Genomic DNA, 20,000 nt, shown 5'->3' with positions numbered 1-20,000 from the left:
TCCTTGGTCTTCTGCAGGAGGAGGTCCCACAGACGATGGAGCTCCTCCAGGCGGGTCTGAGACACAGAACATGCTGTTGAACGTGAAAGCGGGAGGATGGGACACAGAACCACGAGGAGGTTCTGGACCGATGATGGATGTCTTCTCAAACGGTCCAGATTCACCAACAAAACCCACCAGAACCCTTTCTGCTCCTCTAGAGACCAGAGACCTGAACGTTCTGAGGGTTCTGATGGGTTTCAGGTTCCTCTGTCTCACTCAGGGTTCTGTCCACCACGGTCAGTCTGTGAAAACCCGGTCAGCTGGACCCAGACCCGCCAGGAAGCAGAAACACAAACTGGGTCTGACACAGAAAAGTATCCAACAGCAAAACCCAGAACCCACCAGCAGGTGGAGACGCACCCCAGCAGAACCAGCGCCGGGTACCGGGCCAACACCAGCCCATGTGGATCAGAGTCTCATCTCATTTTTAAGGAGTCTGAAGTAAGAGGGACGCCCTGTGGTCAGACGTGGGTACTGCAGCCCGTGTTCAAAACAAACTAGTCACTTTCTCACTTCTGTTCTGTGGTGATGACTCATCACGGATCAGCACCAGAAGGTTCTAGATGACTAGAGAATACGAGTCATACGCAGTAAGTAGATAAGGAGTAGGGCTGGGCAATAAATCTGATAATAAAAAATGAAAAGACGTGTTTAGGTTGGCGACGTTCGTGTCCCTTTAAGGAGCTGTACCACCTTGAGTCACGTGTGCCAGCCCCACCTAGTGGACAACTGTTGTTTCTGCGCATACCTGTAGCTATCGTCCATTTGTCGTTATCGAGGTGAAATCCTCCGTATATGGTGATACTGATTTTAGGACACATCGCCCAGCCCTACTAAGCAGATAAATACATTTCAGTGTAATTCCAGCTGTGGGTCACTGAACAAGTAGCTTGAGATCGTTTTACAGCCGACTCTTTGCTTCCTCCTTTACTCCTCACCGCCGAAAAGGCTCGTGTCCGACGCGCTCTGCTCGTAACACAGAACCAGAACCAGCGCTGCTTTTATTCAGACCGAGTCGCTCGCGTAACTCGTTGTCGTCAGGTCTCTCGTTCGGTTCATCCTTTGACTCGTCTTGAGAATCATTTTGGTTTTCTGCCACCTGCTGAACAGCAGGAACGTAAAGCTACGATGCTAATGCTAATGTTGCTGCTCAGTTCCTTTAATGAGAACGGCATCACGGGCGCGCTGCTGCCACCGTCAGGTCAGCGGTGTAAACAACGCTGCTTCACCTTCACATCTGAGACCCCGCCACCCGGGTGCTGATTTCCTCTCCTGGTAGCACGGCCCTAACTCGTAGCACTCCTTGTACTCGGTTAGAAAACATCTGATGTTGGTGCGTCCCCATCAGCTGATTTTGTCCCAGCAGGATCCAAGTGGCACTCAGGACTCACAGCACACACCTGGATGTACTCAGCCATGTTGACACAGGTGACAATGGGTCTCTGCTGGGTCCGGTATGGCGTGTAGGACTGAACCAGACCCACGGGTTAGCAGGAAGTATGAACACAGCCCTAACAGAGCCCCCGATCCAGACCAGAGCCCCTGATACTGACCCGGTTCAGACCCGGTTCACGCTGAGACTTACCCGGATGGTCTCCGAAGAGAAGTGTCCCTCGTTGATCATCAGGTTTCCCGTCTGGTCCAGCTTGATGATGGCGCCGGCGTTGGCCTGGACCTCGGCTTCGAAGGCCTGATGTTTCTGCAGTTTCCCCTGAAAAACAACCATGATGAGTACCAGCTTCTCGCCACAGGTCCGGAAGTCCAGAGCCCTGAGAGCAGACCTGCAGGTTGGACGGGTCCTTGTAGTTCTCATCAGAGGCGATCTGCAGCTTCTCCTGGATCCACTTCTCCAGCTCATCCGCATCCCGCCGGAAAAACTGGAAGCGGTATGAGTCTTCCAGCTTCTGCCGGCGCATGATGGAGAGCTCCTTGAAACGCCGGTAGCGGTCCAGGACCTGCTGCCGGCGTTCCTGGATGTCCTCGGCTGTCTCCAGCACTTTGACTCCAACGACGTCCATCTTCTAATAAAAAAAAATCAAACATGAATGTCAGACCTGATGCAGAACCATCCGGGCTCAATCTCGGGTTCTGGTACCAGAACCTGCTGGCTAACATTTCTATGGAAACCAGCCTGATTAGAGCCCATCACGAATGACTTCACTCACACAAACACATTCAGCTGAAGTAACAGAGTGCTGAGACAGGAAGTTGGCTCGGATGTGGAGGACAGGGACAAAGACCCCCACACACACACACACACACACACACACACACACACACACACACACACACACACACACACACACACACACACAGCTCAGAGACCCGCTGGAACGCCAGAAATGCCAAACGGGGGTGGGGCCGGACATTCCATCAGCATGTGGACAGGAACCACAGCTCTGAGCACAAAGATGCCTGCATTAGGCCCTTCTGTGGGCCCCCCCCCCCCCAACCCACTCCAGTCACACGGCAGCTGAGACCGGGTCAGAACCACAACCAATGAAGCATAGCACCATAAAAAGCAGTTTACATCACACAGCGCCCCAGGTCCTCTGACCCGATTAAACACCTGCACACTTTGTTCTGTGGATGCCTTTGGGAGCTGGTCCGTGACATCACACCCCGCCGAAGCAGGAGCAACATGCTGAAATCTGTGCAAAGTCTGGAGGACCGAGCCCTCCCATCTCCCAGTCAAATCTCCCCGACCTCCTGAGGTGGAGAAACGGCTAACGAACCCAAAGAAATGGGTGCTCGTCGTCTCCAGACGTGCTGTAAAACCCCCATTAGCTCCGATTGCTGCTCCTCACCATAAAGTTCGGTCTGCTGGTCGTCCTGACTGTCAGCACACCACCTCTCCTTTCACTCCTTATTTATAGGGATGCTGCAATCCAATCACGTGATCAGAAATCAGGTCCAATCACGCGACTGATTGTCAGCAAATGGGAATCGGGCGGGAAAGATCTGATTTAACCGTTTAAAACACCAAACATTATTTTAAGAGCTTAGTTAAAGAGCAAGTCACCCCCAAACCAAGTATTTTTTGCTGATAAACTATACAAATTAATGTCTAATCATGCTGCAGACAAGTGTAGTCAATAATTTGGCACTTTAGTGCATTTTAGTTAAAATTTAAACATTCTGCCTAAAACTGTCAGTGTCGTGCCGTCGTCAGGTAAAAACTCTGCACCGCATTAGAATTTAAATCGGCCATCGCTATTGGCTAAGAAGTACACAATGACGTTAGATGGTACATTATGATGTCACAATGTTGTTGTGAGCCTGTGTGTGTGTATTTTGTCAGTGGCTCCGCCCTCTCGGTCTGCCAGGCAACATCATTTGTTGCATTTTTTCAAACATGAAGTGGGAGTGGAGTAAGACTCTGGTAGGGGGTGACTTGCTCTACTAGCTCCTCTACATCAGTATTCTGTTTCACAGACAACGCCACAAAGTCGCACAAATTAAGGTATCCCGGGAATTCAGACACCATAACGTGGCAGTTCGCTAACGCAGAGCATACGTGTTGCCTTAAGAGAGAAGATGGATGTGCTGTAAAAGGGACAGCAGGGGGGGGGGGGGTAATAAGCACGTGTGATGTGTGCAAACTGGGCCTTCAACACTGCAACTCTGATGCACCACCTTAAAAAACTAACCCTGTTCAGTTCGCTGCGACAACGCGGCGAAACCAGCCGACGCTAAAAGAGACGTTAAACAAACAAACGGACGGCAAGATGCCAAGATGGCGGCTTATCCACGCTGGACAAGCGTCGGGTTTGGAGTGGCTGTATGATCTGCGTTCTCTTACAGACGCAGCAGCTCGATGGGTGTTTGGTAGAGGGTTAGGGTCCCTGTCGCTCAGAAGAGCCGCACACCGAGGAAAGGATCTGAAATACGAGCGACAACAAGGCTACTTTTGCTTTTATCCATGCCGATGTTTCACTTCCTAAACGAGTGTTTTAGGGCGGGAGATCTAAAGGAAGGACATAAAGCAATAAAGGTCAACCCTAGTGTGTGTTTTTTTCTTAATGCATTTCTAAAGTATCAGATTTGGGATTTGGTATCGGCAAAATCTTAAAATCAAACGTCTTGGAATCGGATCGGGAGCAAAAAAACGTGACCCCAGTTCTTTCAGAACACCTGTGGTAGTCTCTACTGTAAACTAATGCCCAGCGAGTCGTTTCTGTGCTTGTATAGCGCCTTCTTAGGGTTCTACAACCCCTCAAGCCGCTTCACAACACATTCAGTCATTCACCCATTCACACTCTGGTGATGTTGAGCTACGATGTAGCCACAGCTGCCCTGAGGCGCACTGATGGAAGTGAGACTGCTTAACAGACACCACCGGTCCCTCCGACCACCCGCAAAGGTGGGTTACGTGTCTTGCCCAAGGACACAACAGCAGCGTTCCCTGGTGGGAGCCGGGGTCGAACCTGCAACCTTCTGATTACTGGACAACCAGCTCTACCCCCTGAACTGCTGCTGCCCCTAGAAGATCTGGTGCTGCCATTTCAGGAACTAGAAGTCAGCTGGAGGAGCGGGCAGCAGCTTTTCTAATCCGAGCGTTTCCAGGGACGAAACGGCCTCTGCTGGTGTAATCTAGGTGAAAAATTCTACTCCATAATTTCACAGATTAAACCTTCAGTGTCATATTCTGGCGAGACTGCATTTCTTCCATAGCTGCACCGTCTGTTTTCTGTCAGAAGCTAAAGCAGGAGACTACCTCGGTTTCACGTTAGTGACGATTTTAGCCAGACATGACAAACAGAAAACAGTTTCCACGGCAACCTCCGCTTCTAAATCTAAATCTGTGAAAATCGTTTTTTCACTTCATATTTTTGATCCTGGACTCGTGTGTGTGTGTGTGTGTGTGTGTGTGTGTGTGTGTGTGTGTGTGTGTGTGTGTGTGTCTGTGCGTGTGCCTGTGCGTGTGCCTGTGCGTGTGCCCGTGTCCGTGTGTGTGTGTGACAGTGATCACAACCAGCTTGATCTGTATTTCTCATCACTGAGGCTGTTGAACTGCAGACATCTGACAAAGCAGCTGAGTCACGGTGAGAGTTGTGCTGCGGCCCAAGGGTTCTGATAAGGCACCCCCCCCCCACCCTGGTGCACCGGATAACAGCCCCACATAAACAAGCCTGCTCCATCAGCATTAATATTATTCATTCGTCCTTTTTTCCATCAGACTTTCTGTCAAACGTTTCCTATAAAGGCTTTAAGTGAAGGAAACGTGGATGTGGGAGGGTGGATGGAAGCCTAATGCTCATTGATCTCCTCCATTAGGAGGAGCCGCTCCAGGAACAGCCTGGATCATTTATAGAAAACATCCTGCATTGTCCCGTCATCAGCAAAGTTAAAGCAGATAAACGCTTCACAGCAACATGGTGAGGAGGGGTTTTCCCAGAGCTCCTCACAGCTGGTCCCAGATAGTCCACACAGTCACCATGAGGAGACAAATACCAGAACTGGGTGTGCTGAGACAGACTGGGATAGGCCCGGAGAGACTGGGACAGCAGAACATCCAGGATATGGGAGTGGTTTTCCTCACTCAGGAAGGACAAAGGGGATGGAGTTTCTTCAGATCCCGATTAAGGATATCACGGTAACCGGTGTGGCGGTGCACCATGGTAAAAATGTTAACAATAATTGTGGTCTTGATTTCTAAAACATATAATCCCAGTGGATTACCGTGGCCGCGGTGACCCTTACCAGCCACCGTCTCACCTGCTGAGGGTGCTGCACATGCGCACTTTGTAGTTTACAACAAAACTTTCCTGAAGCTGAAACAATGGCTGAAGGAGGAGCTGGTCTCTCTTTGCATTATTAGGAATTATGAATCAGCACCTTGGGCTTCCTGACAGGGTTGCGGAAGGCGCTTTATAAATAAAGCTTTGATTGTTTGATTGAATTTAACAATCATTACAGCCTGATGACGTTTTCGCAAATCAGCAAATCTCACTGGAAGAGCACAAACCGAGGACAACCATCCTGATAGGTTTATTTAGTTGTTGTGCTATAATTAGTACACGTAATACCCTCGACACGACCAACAACACGTAGGTGTCATGAAATAATCAATAGGAGAAACGGGAGATATAATTTTTATTTTGTCCCACTGACGGAAACCACCGGCGGGGCTGGTAGAGCAGCCAACAGCCGTTCTCACTGGGGTTGGGTGATCCTGACTCCTGCACCTGAAGAGGCCAGGCTGGTGGCCATGACAAAGAGCAGCACCACTTCAGCACCTTTTACTCAAGTAAACGTAGCTGTCAGAGAAATTACTCAAGTAAGGGTATAAAAGTATTTGATCAGAAGGCTACTTGAGTACTGAGTATCGTCTGGTCTCATATTTTTTAAATGATGACCTCAAACAGACAGAAAATAAGAAGTTATGGGTAAATTTTGGTATTTTTAACTTAAAGGGGAAACATGTAAACAAATAAACAACATAATTACAAAACAACAAATTTTAGGCTAAATTTAAACACAAACTGAGGACGATATTTCCTGATAAAGAGGGTTTATTTAGCCGTCTGAAAATGTAACACGTTTAAAACAAATATGGCGATAATACCGAAAACGTGATCATTTTGGTCACAATAACCGCGAGGTTACATTTTAATACTACCTTCATCCGGATGTTCCTGGGTCTGGGTCCATGCGGAAAAACGTTCCAGGAGAAGATTCCAACTCTGGTGTTGATGTATCTCACTTCAGGACACACCCACTATTGTCAAGGTAATCTGATTAAACAGGCAGCAGCAGCTCAGGACATGGAGCGGGTTGTCCAGCAATCAGAGGGCTGCTGATTCAATCCCAACTCCTTCCTAGGAATGTGCTGATCACCTGAGCTGGCTGTGGAGGCGTCGGTTAGACAGCTCCAGAGCTGCTGTAGCAACCATGTAGATCATCACCGGAAGAGTGTGAATGAATGAGTGAATGAGTGAATGATGATCGTTTGTAGCGCATTATAAATCCAACAGGAGACCCGTTTACCTGCAGAACCAGAATCTGTGATGCTGAGAGACATCAGACAAAACCAAAACAAAGAGCTGGTTCTGTCCTCTAACACTAAACACACAAAGTGCTGCTGAGGTTAGAGATTAAATCAGATTATCCTCACAAGGTGTCATGCAGAGAATCTCACAGCAACAACATGCAGAAGGTTAGAGCAGAATCAGCTACAGCATGCAAAACCAAACCAGACCCACATCAGCTGTTCCGTCTGAACCTAGCTAGAACACAGCTCGGCCCGGCCCAGTCCGATCACGGTCCAGACACGTCTCAGATTATCCCAGCTCTGACTGCAGCTCCAGACGCATTGCACCTGCAGTGACTGTGCTGCTCAGAAGCCCAGCCCTGCGCCGGAAGCTGCTGCACAACTCCCACCCCTCCCTGGAGCCCACGGCTACTCAGCAAAACACCCCGCTGCCCCACACCACCAGAACATTCTGCTGGAACCAACCGGGCCATGCGCACACACACGCACACAACTATTACCTTCAGTTAGGGTTTAGGAATCGTCAACATGCTGCAAAAATGTATAGGACAACTGTTTGGTCCAGGAGGGATGGAACCATTGTTAGGAAGCAGTGAGGTGACGGGATTAGGACGAGGTCATTGATTAAAAGTAAACAGAGTAAACATGGATGTGGGATGGAACTAATTCAATTAGTTTCAGGATAAAAACAACCTGATAGCCTTTAGAGGCAGGGGTCACTTAAGCCTGGTTTATGCTTCTCCGTCAGCTCCGCAAGGGACAGACACACACGGATTGACGGAAGCGTTTTGCTCTCATACTTCTCCGTCTCCTGGAGTGTGTTGCAAAGCAATTGCCCGGCAGGACCACAGAGGGTGTAGCGCTGTTCTGTGGTATCATGTCATGTATCGGTCCAAGATCGTTTGTTTATATTGTTTTGTTTTTTTTGTGTATATAAGGGACTTTTTAACACGGACATATTTTTTTCCTCATTCTCCCACCGCTTCATGCGCTCCCCACCTCTAAACTCACGTTTCCTGTCATTTCCGTCCACAAATAAAACACTTGCAGTGCATCTTTTCACTCCTCCAGTCACGGGAGGATGAAACGTTCATATTTTTAGAGTTTTTTCGTGAGGTATTCTTCAAGCTTCTCCGTGTCTGCCGCTAGTTATCCTCGGCTCTCTTTGCAATGGTGGCGCTGTAAACAACAGCAGCGTCCTGACCAATCACAAGCTTGCGTAATCCGTCTCGTTCGACGGATGTTTAAAAAAGTGGGCTCGACTCCGTACGTACTTGCGTGCCTGCCAGATCCCTACGCAAGGACGGATAATGGCGTTGCGTGTCTCCGCACTGACGCAGGCGGAGAAGCATAAATCAGGCTTAACACAGCAGAACCACAGAATTCCATATAAACAAACAGAATTCCATATTGTTATGGAAATTTTATATTTCATTGCTTTAATCCTGTTAACAAATGTCCAGAAGCATTCTCACACTCAGACACACCCACACACTGTGCCCCCCCCCAACCACATACACACACGCATGCACGCACGCACACACACACACATTTCTTTTTTATCTTTCTGTTTAAATAAACTCTGTGACCAGATGTTCGGGGCATTTTGCCTCGTGCATATGCCACAGTTATAACTGGTTGACTCTTTATCTCATTGTCTCCTTTTCTCGTCGACTACAGGAAATGGGTTATTGATAAACAAATTGATAAAATCCCTAACAAATATAAACAAACAGAATTCCATGGCAATAACCACAAAATCCCCAAAAATGTAAAGCTGATGTCAGTAAAAACATAGAACAATATTATGGCTGATGATCAGTCAGACTAGCTGTTAGCCTAGCCTAGCTCTGAAGACCAGAGGCTGCTCTACAACAACTAGGACAGAGTGTTTGCTTTTCTTTATGGCCTGATTGAATCATTCAGTCCTGTGGAAAACGGCTTTTCCATTACGCCGCTGACGGAGCAGCATCAGCCAAGCCCCCACGGACTTTAACCTGATTATCAGAAACGTTGATGCAGGTGGACTGAATCATAAAACGCTCCAATCAAAGCTAAATCAGAAATGAGATACGGTCTTTCAAACATCTCTAAACCCAAAAAAATGTAGTCTCTCAGCTGCTCTGGAGGTCCACGAAGGAAACAAGCGCCGTTTCTGTCCAATCAGAACGAGCCACAAACTTAACAGTCCTGAAACATCAGCGGCGTTCCAATTAGCTTCCACGTTTCTGTTCCAGATAAATGAGGGCCGTGGGTTAATGAGGAACTGGAATGATTGACCTACTGGGTTTGATGGATGGGCACATCTATCTGTCATGAGACAGAAACAGCTTCCTGGAAAAGTCAGACTTCCCTTTGGGATTAAAGACAATAAAACATTTAATGCCATCCTGGTTAAAAGGAACCAGGAAAACCGTATAGTTTACCTCTTAGCGGAGTTCCTGAAAATGAAACACGTCCATCCCCGTTGGAGACATCCAACATGGAGTTTAAGGATATTTTTGTCCTTTTTACTGGCAGATAAAAATCACACATGAAACATAATCTGAAAAAAGCTTCAGCTATAAAAGGAATACAAGTACCAGACTGTTTCCAAGACTTCCTAAAGGAGACAAATGAATTAAAATAGGACCCATTTGTTCTGCTGGTAAGCCCAGACTCCACTAGCTGAACCAGGCTGGGTATTACTGTCCCTGTGACGGTCTGAGCCGGTGAAACATGCTTCACCTATTGTCTCTGCTGTCTCCTACAGCTGCTTCACCAGAGCACCACCACATCACCTGTCTGAACCCCGGCACCAGCTGCCTACGTGTTCAGGACTGATTTAAGATTTAAATCTTGGATTTTAAACGATTAAAAACCTTCTGATCGATCAGAGCTTCTACACAGGGCCGGTCTGAACTCCAGCTCCTGTCAGATGTTCCTGAGGACTCGTCATGTGATCTGGGAAGACCGAGCCGCATCAGCTGTGGAACACTAGGATGGCTGAAACTCTGAATGATTTAATCAACGTTTTAACTTGGCTTCTAACTCCAGCTGAGCAGAAACCATCTGGATGGTTTTAATCACAAAACCTTTGGTCTCTACGGCCTATTTCAGAAAACAATGCTGGCCAACCGGCCCTAACGCATCAGGCAGCCTTAGGTCGTTTATACGTGCACAGACCATGACAGTAATAGTGCACAATCGTGTCACTTTTACGAAATACTAGGTGATGGTGGTGTAAAGGGGGCATGGGGGCGGTCTCTGTGCTGCTGCAGACTTCCGTTTATCTTGGACATAACTAGCTTTATATTGCGCTCATTACGCTTTTTAACAAGCCACTCCTGAAGGTGTCTGTCCTCCACAGTCCCTGTGCTGTCTCTGGAGATCTGAGCCCCGGCTCTAACGCAGAAGTGCTCTAGGAGCACTGCGTTGCTCCAGCCTCTTGTGAACACAAGTCATGTTTGGTTTTAGGCGCCTACCTCCATCTGACTGCAGCATTTGTATTAACAGGTTACAAAGTTAAAGTTGTTTGATAAGCTTTATTATTAGATGGCACATAGCTGATCACACTTCTGACTAGAAGCTAATGATGGTATAAATTTGAGCATCCTGGTGCAATAAGCTAAACCTTTATGCAGGACACGATTAGTCGACCAATAAAATAATCGTTTGTGGCAGCCCTAATGAGGAAGCAACGCTGGTGCCGCAGTTGCTACATTCAACTATAATCGATTGCTTTTTCTACGATTCAGGATCGTTTATGTCCGCATCTCGATTATTTGATTCCTTTCCTCAGCTCTTTAGTTCAGTATGTGTGCATGAAGATTACTTTGTCACATTTCTAGATAAGTATGAAACTGATTATATCATTTCTCAGTTTTAATGATAACATTTTAAGCACTTTTTAAGGAACACAGGAACAAAAAAACTGGTTAATCCAAGAAAAACACAGACTCATGAAAGCTTATTGATCAGAATACCAAAATTAATGGGATTAAAAAGGGCGTGGTGAAGCATCCAGAACGCTGACCGAACCAGGCGGCTCCCCATGAAACACGCACACAAGCGCGCGCACACACACACACACACACACACACACACACACACACACACACACACACACACAAAGGACAGATAAGTGGGTTAAGCTGAGAGATGCTGCTGCTCATTCACAGCTGCTCTGCTTTCATGCTCTCCAGAGTCAAAAACACATCACCAATAATCCGGACTAGCAGCGCTGCTGCGTTCACCCGCGGTCCTCTGACCCAGGCGCATCCATTATTCACATCTAAACCGAACACTTCGTCTTTTATTTCACCTCTAATGCTGTTAGCTGCCTAGCTAGCGAATCGGTACCGGACACACAAAAATAAATCCGAACGAGGGACCAAAGCAACAAAACACCGTGTGTCTCACGTTCTACATTAGCTTTAATGCTCATATTTCCGCTGCAGTTTGAAAACATGAAATTATTTTCTTACCTCCACGTATTTTAGAAAGAGCTAACGGAGCGGAAGCTATGTAGCGAGTCGAACTGACGGTTCTGTAGGGCGGCGGGGCGGGGCGCTCTGGATTCTTTCAGTCGTGACGTAATCCTGCAGCTGTACGGAAAGATCCGATCTCTGCCGGAAAAGAGCGACAGTTGCCGAAAGAAGCCGAGGCTAGTTTAACTCTGGATTCCTTCAGAAAGTTTTAATTTGTTTTTATTTTAAAAAATTGCACATAAACGAATCTCTTTAAACAATGCAAAGAGAATAGACACTATAGTATTGTAACGATTTGTAGGAGGTTACTTTTAATAAATTGTCAATAAAAATTTAAGGTATTCAATAAAAATTTTAATATTCCATAAAAATATGGATTATCAATATTGTTGAACCTTAATATTGGATTGCTGATGAAAATAGGTTAACAACACTTTATAATAATTTGACACAGAGACAAATATGGTTTACAAACATCCATTTCTAGTAATGACGATGAAATGATTATAAATGGTGACAGTGTGATATCAAATGATACAGTGAATGAACTCTGATTAAACATGACCTGGTGTGTTTAAGAGCTTCACTAAGTGACTCAGAAAGGTGTGATGTCTGGTTTATAAAAGACATTTGGATGTTTGATGTAATCCACTCTGATGCCATTGTTTAGTCTACACACCCTGGATCGTGGAAGCTCTTGGAGATCCGGTGTCGGTAAAACGTGGACTTCTGATGTATCTGAAGGTCGTATAGGCACCCTCAGACACCCATGTCTGGTCCAAAGTCTGGCGGACAGTGTTACATCTGATGAGTTGGTGGTGGATTGAGAAAATAATAATTGATAGATCTAAGAAAGAATGGTTCTTTGTGCCGCTAAAATTATTCCACTGAAAAATGTGGTTCGATTCCCCAGGATGGTCATTTAGCATGAGCTGTGAGCTTTGGCTGAACTCGGAGGTCTGGCAGGACTGGTTAAAACAGGAAGTGAGTTCACTTTTAATGAAATGGTTGTTTACACACTTTGACCAACCAGACTTGACCTGAGAAACGTGTATAGGCGTTTACACACGGCACCAAATTCAGCTTGATTATTCCAATTTTCCCAGACATCTCGTTCTTTTCTGAGACACTTCATTAGATGTTTAACCCTTTCATGCACCAATTAGGAAAATCTTCAACCATGATTTTGTTAACAATTCGTTTCATTCACATTTAGGTATGAATGAAACAAATTTCAATTACTTTTTTTGTTGTTCTACGTTTAATTAACAAATAATTACATGTCCACCTCAGTGGACGGTGTGCGCTCTGTTGGCTTGACTGACTAGGGTCCAACGAGGGTCTCAAATGCAAGAAAACAGCTGTTGTGGCAGCCCTGCCTTCAGTGACGGCAGGGGAAAGTCTCTATGGGTGCAGCCGCTTTAAGAAACAGTCACAAACAGAACCGCTTCATAGATGGATAGACAGAAAATAAAACCTCAAAATAAAGAAAATAACAAAAAGAAAACAAACAAAAATGCTAACATTTCAAATGAAACACACCTCACTCCGCTCGCCAAGGAACAGCTGGACCGGGACTTGTCACAGCCGTAAGCACGGCACGTGGATGTGCACAGCAAGTCTAAAAATAGAGCAAGTGTGCAACAGCTCAGGTTACGAAAATATCAGTTTACATCAACTAAATAAATAAAACCATACATGTAAAAGTGGTGAATTTTTAGTGGTGTGAAAAACTCTTTGTCCCCTTCCTGATTTCTTATTCTTTTACATGTTTGTCACACAAAATGTTTCTGATCATCAAACACATTCAAGCATTAGTCAAAGATAACACGAGTAAACACAAAACGCAGTTTTGAAATGATGGTTTTTATTATTTAGGGAGAGAACAAAATCCAAACCTACATTGCCCTGTGTGAAAAAGTTATTGCCCCCCTTGTTAAAAAATAACCCAACTGTGTTTCACACCTGAGTTCAATTTCTGTAGCCCCCCCCCCCCCCCCCCCCCCCAGCCTGATTACTGCCACACCTGTTTCAATCAAGAAATCACTTAAATCTGAGCTGCCTGACACAGAGAAGTAGACCAAAAGCACCTCAAAAGCTAGACATCATGCCAAGATCCAAATCAATTCAAGAACAAAGGTAATTGAGATCTATCAGTCTGGTAAAGGTTATAAAGCCATTTCTAAAGCTTTGGGACTCCAGCGAACCACAGTGAGAGCCATTATCCACAAATGGCAACAACATGGAACAGTGGTGAACCTTTCCAGGAGTGGGCGGCCGACCAAAATTATCCCAAGAGCGCAGAGACAACTCATCCGAGAGGTCACAAAAGACCCCAGGACAACTTCTAAAGTGTTCACGACTCCACCATAAGAAAGAGACTGGGCAAAGATGGTCTGCATGGCAGATTTCCAGGACGCAAACCACTGTTAAGCAAAAAGAACATTAGGGCTTGTCTCAATTTTGTTAAGAAACATCTCAATGATTGCCAAGACTTTTGGGAAAATACCTCGTGGACTGATGAGACAAAGGTTGAACTTTTTGGAAGGCAAACGTCCCGTTACATCTGGCGTAGAAGTAACGCAGCATTTCAGACAAAGAACATCACACCAACAATAAAATATGGTGGTGGTAGTGTGATGGTCTGGGGTTGTTTTGCTGCTTCAGGAACTGGAAGGCTTGCTGTGATAAATGGAACCATGAATTCTACTGTCTACCAAAACATCCTGAAGGAGAATGTCCGGCCATCTGTTGGTCAACTAAAGCTGAAGCGATCTTGGGTGCTGCAGCAGGACAATGACCCAAAACACACCAGCAAATCCACCTCTGAATGGCTGAAGAACAACAAAATGAAGACTTTGGAGTGTGTTCGGTAATTTAGCCTTCTTCACCACTATGTTGGGTATTTTAATTTATACTATTGTTCTTATATTACCTTAAACTTAAATTACCTTAAAGGAAGTCAGAACACACACACAGAGGGATTAGATTCTTAATTTGGTAAATTGTAACAAACCTTAAACAGACAACAAACTCTGCAAAGTGTAACACTTTGCAAAGGCCATATCATACGTTACAAAGCTCACTTTGTAACGGGTGAGAAAGAATCAGACCATCAGACACGGCGGCCATTTTCCTTTCACAAAGGAGCCGAAGCTGTGGAGGGGTTTTTATTTGCACATACACACTCAGAAATACCATTAGCGTGAAACCCCTGCCTGACCAGTTTGGAATAACATCTTGGTCTTAGAATGCACAGGAAAACTTCAGATACTGGATCAAAATGCCTAAAGCAGAAAGGAGTTTCTGAAAACACCCAAACGTGAAAACAAGTAAGGTCAGGTTTTTCCCCAACACATTTAACAAAAGATTTCACAACGAAGGTGAACAAATAAAAATACCTAACAGAGTGGCCTAGTCAAAGTCCTGACCTGAATACTATTGAGATGCTATGGCATGACCTTCAAAAGGCGGTTCATGCTAGAAAACCCTCAAATAAAGCTGAATTACAACAATTCTGCAAAGATGAGTGGGCCAAAATTCCTCCAGAGCGCTGTAATGGGCCATTCCCATCTGTACCGGGTCGGCCCGGGCCGGCTAGCCCCAGTCGGCCCCAGCCTGGCCCGGTTGATTCCACACATCCTTGCCTTAAGCCCATGTGGGCTGATTCTACCCACCAATCAGAGGCTTGCTCTAATGGAAGGTGTGAATTTGCTGTCAGCAGTGGGTGTGTTGGCCCTGGTCGGCCTGAAGCAGACCCCCTCGAGAAGAGGGCTGAGAATGAGCCTTGTTTGGCCCGGAAAAATACCAGGCCACCCAGATATGCAAACAACCTACGCTACCCGGCCCGGGCTGACCCGGTACAGATGGGAATGGCCCATAAAAGACTCGTAGCAAGTTATCGCAAACTCTTGATTGCAGTTATCGCTGCTAAGGGAGGCCCAACCAGTTATTAGGTTCAGGGGGCAATTAATTTTTCACACAGGGCAGTGTAGGCTTGGATTTTGTTCTCTCCCTAAATAATAAAACCATCATTTCAAAACTGCATTTTGTGTTTACTTGTGTTATCTTTGACTAATGGTTAAATGTGTTTGATGATCAGAAACATTTTGTGTGACAAACGAGCAAAAGAATAAGAAATCAGGAAGGGGGCAAATAGTTTTTCACACCACTGTACATAAAGCCCGATCTGTGCAGGACGACCTGTCGACTGCTTGCACTGCCAGTAACAGACGCTACGGAGCGTTTCATCTGGCAGAAATTAACTGACACTAACGGTTCGTTACAGCTGTGCTTAAAGAGCAAGTCACCCCCTACCAGAGTATTACTCCACTCTCACTTCCTGTTTGAAAAATGCAACAAACGCTGTTGCCTAGCAGACCGAGAGGGCGGAGCCGCTAACAAATACACACACACACACAGGCTCACAACGATATTGTGACATCATATGGTACCAGCTAACGTTCTAGGGTACCTCTTAGCCAATAGCGATGGCAGATTTAAATTCAATTGCAGTGCAGAGTTTTTACCTGACAACGGCACAACACTGACAGTTTTAGGCAGAATATTAACATTTTAACTGAAATGCACTAAAGTGCAAAACTATTGCAGGTTTAAGGGAGCCAAATTTAAGACTTTTTAAGGGCACTTAAAACAAATAAAAAAAATTAAATTTAAGCTATAATTTCCAGCTATTGCCTGGAACCGGTGCCAACCACGTAGCGAACGTGGGATTAGCCATCCAGTTACCATTAAACTTGCACTTCTCCATGGCGCAAGCTCCCACTAGCTTAAACAGCTAATGTGCTCATCTAAAGATAGCCCCCTTTCACATTCAACTGAATGTGTACGGTTCCCCTTATGTCAACATCATCCACAAAAAATGCTGAACACCAACTAGACATTCATGAAAATTTTATAGAAATTAATGAATCTTTTTTATTGGGTCTTCGGTAATTTAAGACCTTTAGAAACTGTATTTAAGGATTATTTGTCATTTTTAGGGATTTAAGGCATTAAATTTGGAAAAGCAAATTTACGACTTTTTAAGGACCCTGTATTGACGACACGTGTCTGCAGCACGATTAGACACGCATTTATATAGTTTATCAGAAGAAAAAGCTGATTTGGGGGTGACTTGCTCTAATAGCAAAAATAAATAAATAAAACCTTGCAAATTTGAGTCGCTGTCCACTGTAGTGACCACTATGTATGAAAGGGTTAAATCACATCAGATCATTAACGTCTGGTTTTTGTCTCAGCTGATTTTACCGTGAACAATCATTCATCTCCGGTTATCCGGTGTGATCGTCAGTTGCAGAAATAGTTTATAAAACTCAATTTTTATTCTATCTTTGCTTCGGTGTCAGATTATAGTGTTGTTTCCCCGACTTACCCAGTGACCTAGTTTCCAGAGTCAATGAAGGTTCAATAATAACAAAGATTCAGATTTCTATTGAACATTGTATTTGTTGAATTCCTTTCACTTTTAGTGACAGCTCATCAGTTGTGACCACCTATGAAACGTTACACCACGAAGAGTTAAACAGAATGGTCAACCGCTTGTTCTGCACAGCTGTGGTTGATGACTTTTACTGCAGAGCAGAGCAGCTGGAACTCCCAGGCTCCGCGCTGATGCTTCAGCAGTGTTCCGGTCCGCTCTGTAGTCCGACTCAGATGCTGTCAGATGGGGGAGGGGACCCTCAGGGCGCTGCTGAGAGCGACTTCACCAAAAACATTGGCGTATGACGCTTTGAGGAACTGAACGTAGTTCTGTAAGCTCCGGTTGGTGCTGTCCGACTGCTCCAGACGATCCTTTAGGTCCTGCAGTCGGCTCTGGTACCGATTCTCCACCTGGGAATCACAAACATTACCCTCAGTTCTACGCTGGACGCCTGGAACTCTGAATCATATCAAGATTCAAACCCTCACCTCCTCTCTGCTGCGTTTGATCTTTTCTATTTCTGAGGTGGTTCTGCTGAGCTGGATCTCCAGCTCCAGGACTCTGGACTGAGCAGAACGCTCTTTGGTGGCAGAATGTTCTCTGGTCTCCGACATCTGCAGGGATAGCACATTTGATCTGGGGAGGGGGGTCATGGGAAGTCTGAGGACTGGATTACCTGATCTCTTCTGAGGGATCCATCCCACAGGGATAATCGAAAAGTTCATGAAGCACTAGCATCACAGAGGACACAGAGCGTTCTAATGCCTCAATGACCTCCTCAGCAGGTAAACCACTCATTGGTGTTGGAGCAGGAAAACCCCTGAAACAGGATCTTGAGGACCAGGATGTGGGAATATTCACCTGCAGGCGAGCGTCATCCAGAGCTTCCTCTAACTTCTGGCTCAGCAGGGAACATTCCCTGTTCTTTTCCTCCAGGGAGAGCTGGTTGTTGTGGACCATCTTTTCCCGTTTGGCAACCAGGGTCAGGAGGTCGGAGTTCTGACTGCTAGCTGCTTCCAGCTTCCTGTGGAGTGACAGAATCACTGAAGCTTCATGAGAACAACAGCTCGGTCTTCACATCGATTATGGGCTATTACAGGCTTTTCCACTCTATTTTGACAGTGCTGCAGACTAGGGTTGTCACGGTAACCGGTGTGGCGGTAAACCCCGGTAAAAAAGTTGACAATAATAACCGTCTTGTTTTTTAAAACATATATTATCTCGGTGGAATACCGTGGCTGCGGTGTCGGCGCGGTGACCCTTACCAGCCACCGTATCATCTGCTGAAGTTGCTGGCGGCACATACGCACTTTGTTGTTTACAACCAAACTTCCTTGAAGCTAAAGCTGAAATAATGGACAAAGGAGGAGACGGCAGCGCTCAGGACATTTATTATCCCTCAAAGAAGACAAAGTGGGAAGTACGGGCATCTTTTGGATATTTCAAGAATGCCGAGGGACAGCTGATAGAAGACGGCTATCCTGTTTGCAGCACGTGCAGAAAAAGTGTCTGTGAAAGGCAGCAATGCTTCAAATCTCATGACACATCTGCGTGACCATCACCCACAACTCTACAGTCAACGCAAGGCAAGCTAACGTTAGCGTTTTAGCTAAAATGCGTGATCCGAGGATTTGGGTTGAGGGAGAATGCAACGAGTCGCTATATAAAGCAGCCGCAGTGCCGCTACCTGCATATAAACCGTGTCGCGGACACCCCCATGTTGAAATGACGCTATGCATTACGGGGCTCCCAGGGGCAGATCAGAGTTGGTCTCTCTCCGAGAATAATTATGAATTTAACAACGATTACTGCCTGATGACATTTTCCCACATCTGCAAAGCTCACTGGAAGGACACAAACCGAGGACAATATGTTCCTGATATAGGGTTTATTACTCAAGTAAGGGTAAAAAAAAGTATCTGATTAGAAGGCTACTTGAGTACTGAGTACCATCTGATCTAATACTTTTTAAATGAGGACATCAAACAGACATAAAATAAGAAGTTATGGGCAAATATTGGTATTTTAAAGACTAAAGGGGAAAAATGTAAAAATGAACAACATAATTACAAAATAACACATTTTAGGCAAAATTTAGACACAAACTGAGGACAATATTTTCCTGATATACAGGGTTTATTTAATTGTCTGAAAATGTAAACGTTTAAAAAAATACCGCGATAATACCGAAAACCATGATAATTTTGGTCACAATAGCCGTGAGGTTAAATTTTCACACCGTGACAACCCTACTGCAGACGAGCATTGTCCCGTCTTCTTCAAGCACGCAATGGTGCCACCCCCCGTTAAAAAACAGGCCTTTGTTCGTCAGACTTGGTAAGTTTTAGACCTGTTTCACATCTTCCTTTCCTCTCTAAAGGGATTGAAAAGTGTGTGCACCAGCAGCTGGTGTGTTTGGAGGTGTTCCTATCTAGTTGGACAGCACCGAGTCTGCTCCTTTAAAGGTTTTAACGACGTGTTTTAGCTAATGACTCAGGGCACACTGACTGTTATTGTTGGATCTCTCAGCAGCTTTTGACACTGTGGACCACAACATCCTGTTATCTTGGCTTGAGCTGTGGGCGGGGACCACTGGACGTACCTGGAGTGGGTTAGGCCCTGTGTCTCAGAAAGAAGCTTCTACGTGAAGCTCGGCAACAACTGTTCTTCAACCTATGCCAACCTCTCCCGGGGGTTCCTCAGGGGTCTGTTCTGGGACCACTGTCGTTCTCTCTCCATCTGCTGCCTCTTGGTTCAATTTTTCAGAAGCACAGTGGAACAGTGGAGCAGTGAGACAGGTTTCCACAGACTCAGTCAAGCTACTCCTGGATCGCCTATGAAGTAAGAGCATGGATGGCCTCTAGCTTCTTAAGTTTTAATGGGAGTAAGCCAGAGGTAACTGTTTGTAGTCAGAGCGCTAGTTGTGCCACTAAGCAGGAAGTTGACCTCTCCTCGCTGAACAATTAAAAGTATCTGCGATTAAGCAGGAAAAAAAACTAGTTTAAAAACCAGCGGAAGACAAAGACTTTCACAAGCACAACAGATAATAAAA

The 20,000-nt window shown here is 45.6% G+C and overlaps 2 protein-coding genes across 8 annotated transcripts in view; both read right to left on the bottom strand.

The window, feature by feature from the left end:
• The window catches only part of sptan1 (spectrin alpha, non-erythrocytic 1), a 29,997-nt gene extending 23,313 nt beyond the window's left edge, over positions 1-6,684 (bottom strand). For all 4 annotated transcript variants that reach the window (XM_070552507.1, XM_054744638.2, XM_070552508.1 and 1 more), the window contains exons 1-4: positions 6,665-6,684; positions 1,824-2,063; positions 1,628-1,753; positions 1-56 (exon numbers count right to left, since the gene is read on the bottom strand). The exon at positions 1-56 is cut by the window's left edge and continues 85 nt beyond it. In XM_070552507.1, the coding sequence (XP_070408608.1) occupies positions 1-56; positions 1,628-1,753; positions 1,824-2,063; positions 6,665-6,670 (428 nt within the window). In that variant the 5' untranslated portion in view covers positions 6,671-6,684. The remainder of the gene's footprint in view (positions 57-1,627; positions 1,754-1,823; positions 2,064-6,664) is intronic.
• A 10,264-nt stretch (positions 6,685-16,948) lies between these two features.
• The window catches only part of odf2a (outer dense fiber of sperm tails 2a), an 18,314-nt gene continuing 15,262 nt past the window's right edge, over positions 16,949-20,000 (bottom strand). For all 4 annotated transcript variants that reach the window (XM_070552811.1, XM_070552812.1, XM_070552813.1 and 1 more), the window contains exons 17-19: positions 17,810-17,972; positions 17,437-17,562; positions 16,949-17,358 (exon numbers count right to left, since the gene is read on the bottom strand). In XM_070552811.1, coding sequence (XP_070408912.1) covers positions 17,188-17,358; positions 17,437-17,562; positions 17,810-17,972 — 460 coding nt within the window. In that variant the 3' untranslated portion in view covers positions 16,949-17,187. The remainder of the gene's footprint in view (positions 17,359-17,436; positions 17,563-17,809; positions 17,973-20,000) is intronic.

The sequence above is a fragment of the Nothobranchius furzeri genome, chromosome 6 (assembly GCF_043380555.1).
Source record: "Nothobranchius furzeri strain GRZ-AD chromosome 6, NfurGRZ-RIMD1, whole genome shotgun sequence".
NCBI lineage: Eukaryota > Metazoa > Chordata > Actinopteri > Cyprinodontiformes > Nothobranchiidae > Nothobranchius > Nothobranchius furzeri.
This window is presented reverse-complemented; position numbering and strand designations above follow the sequence as displayed.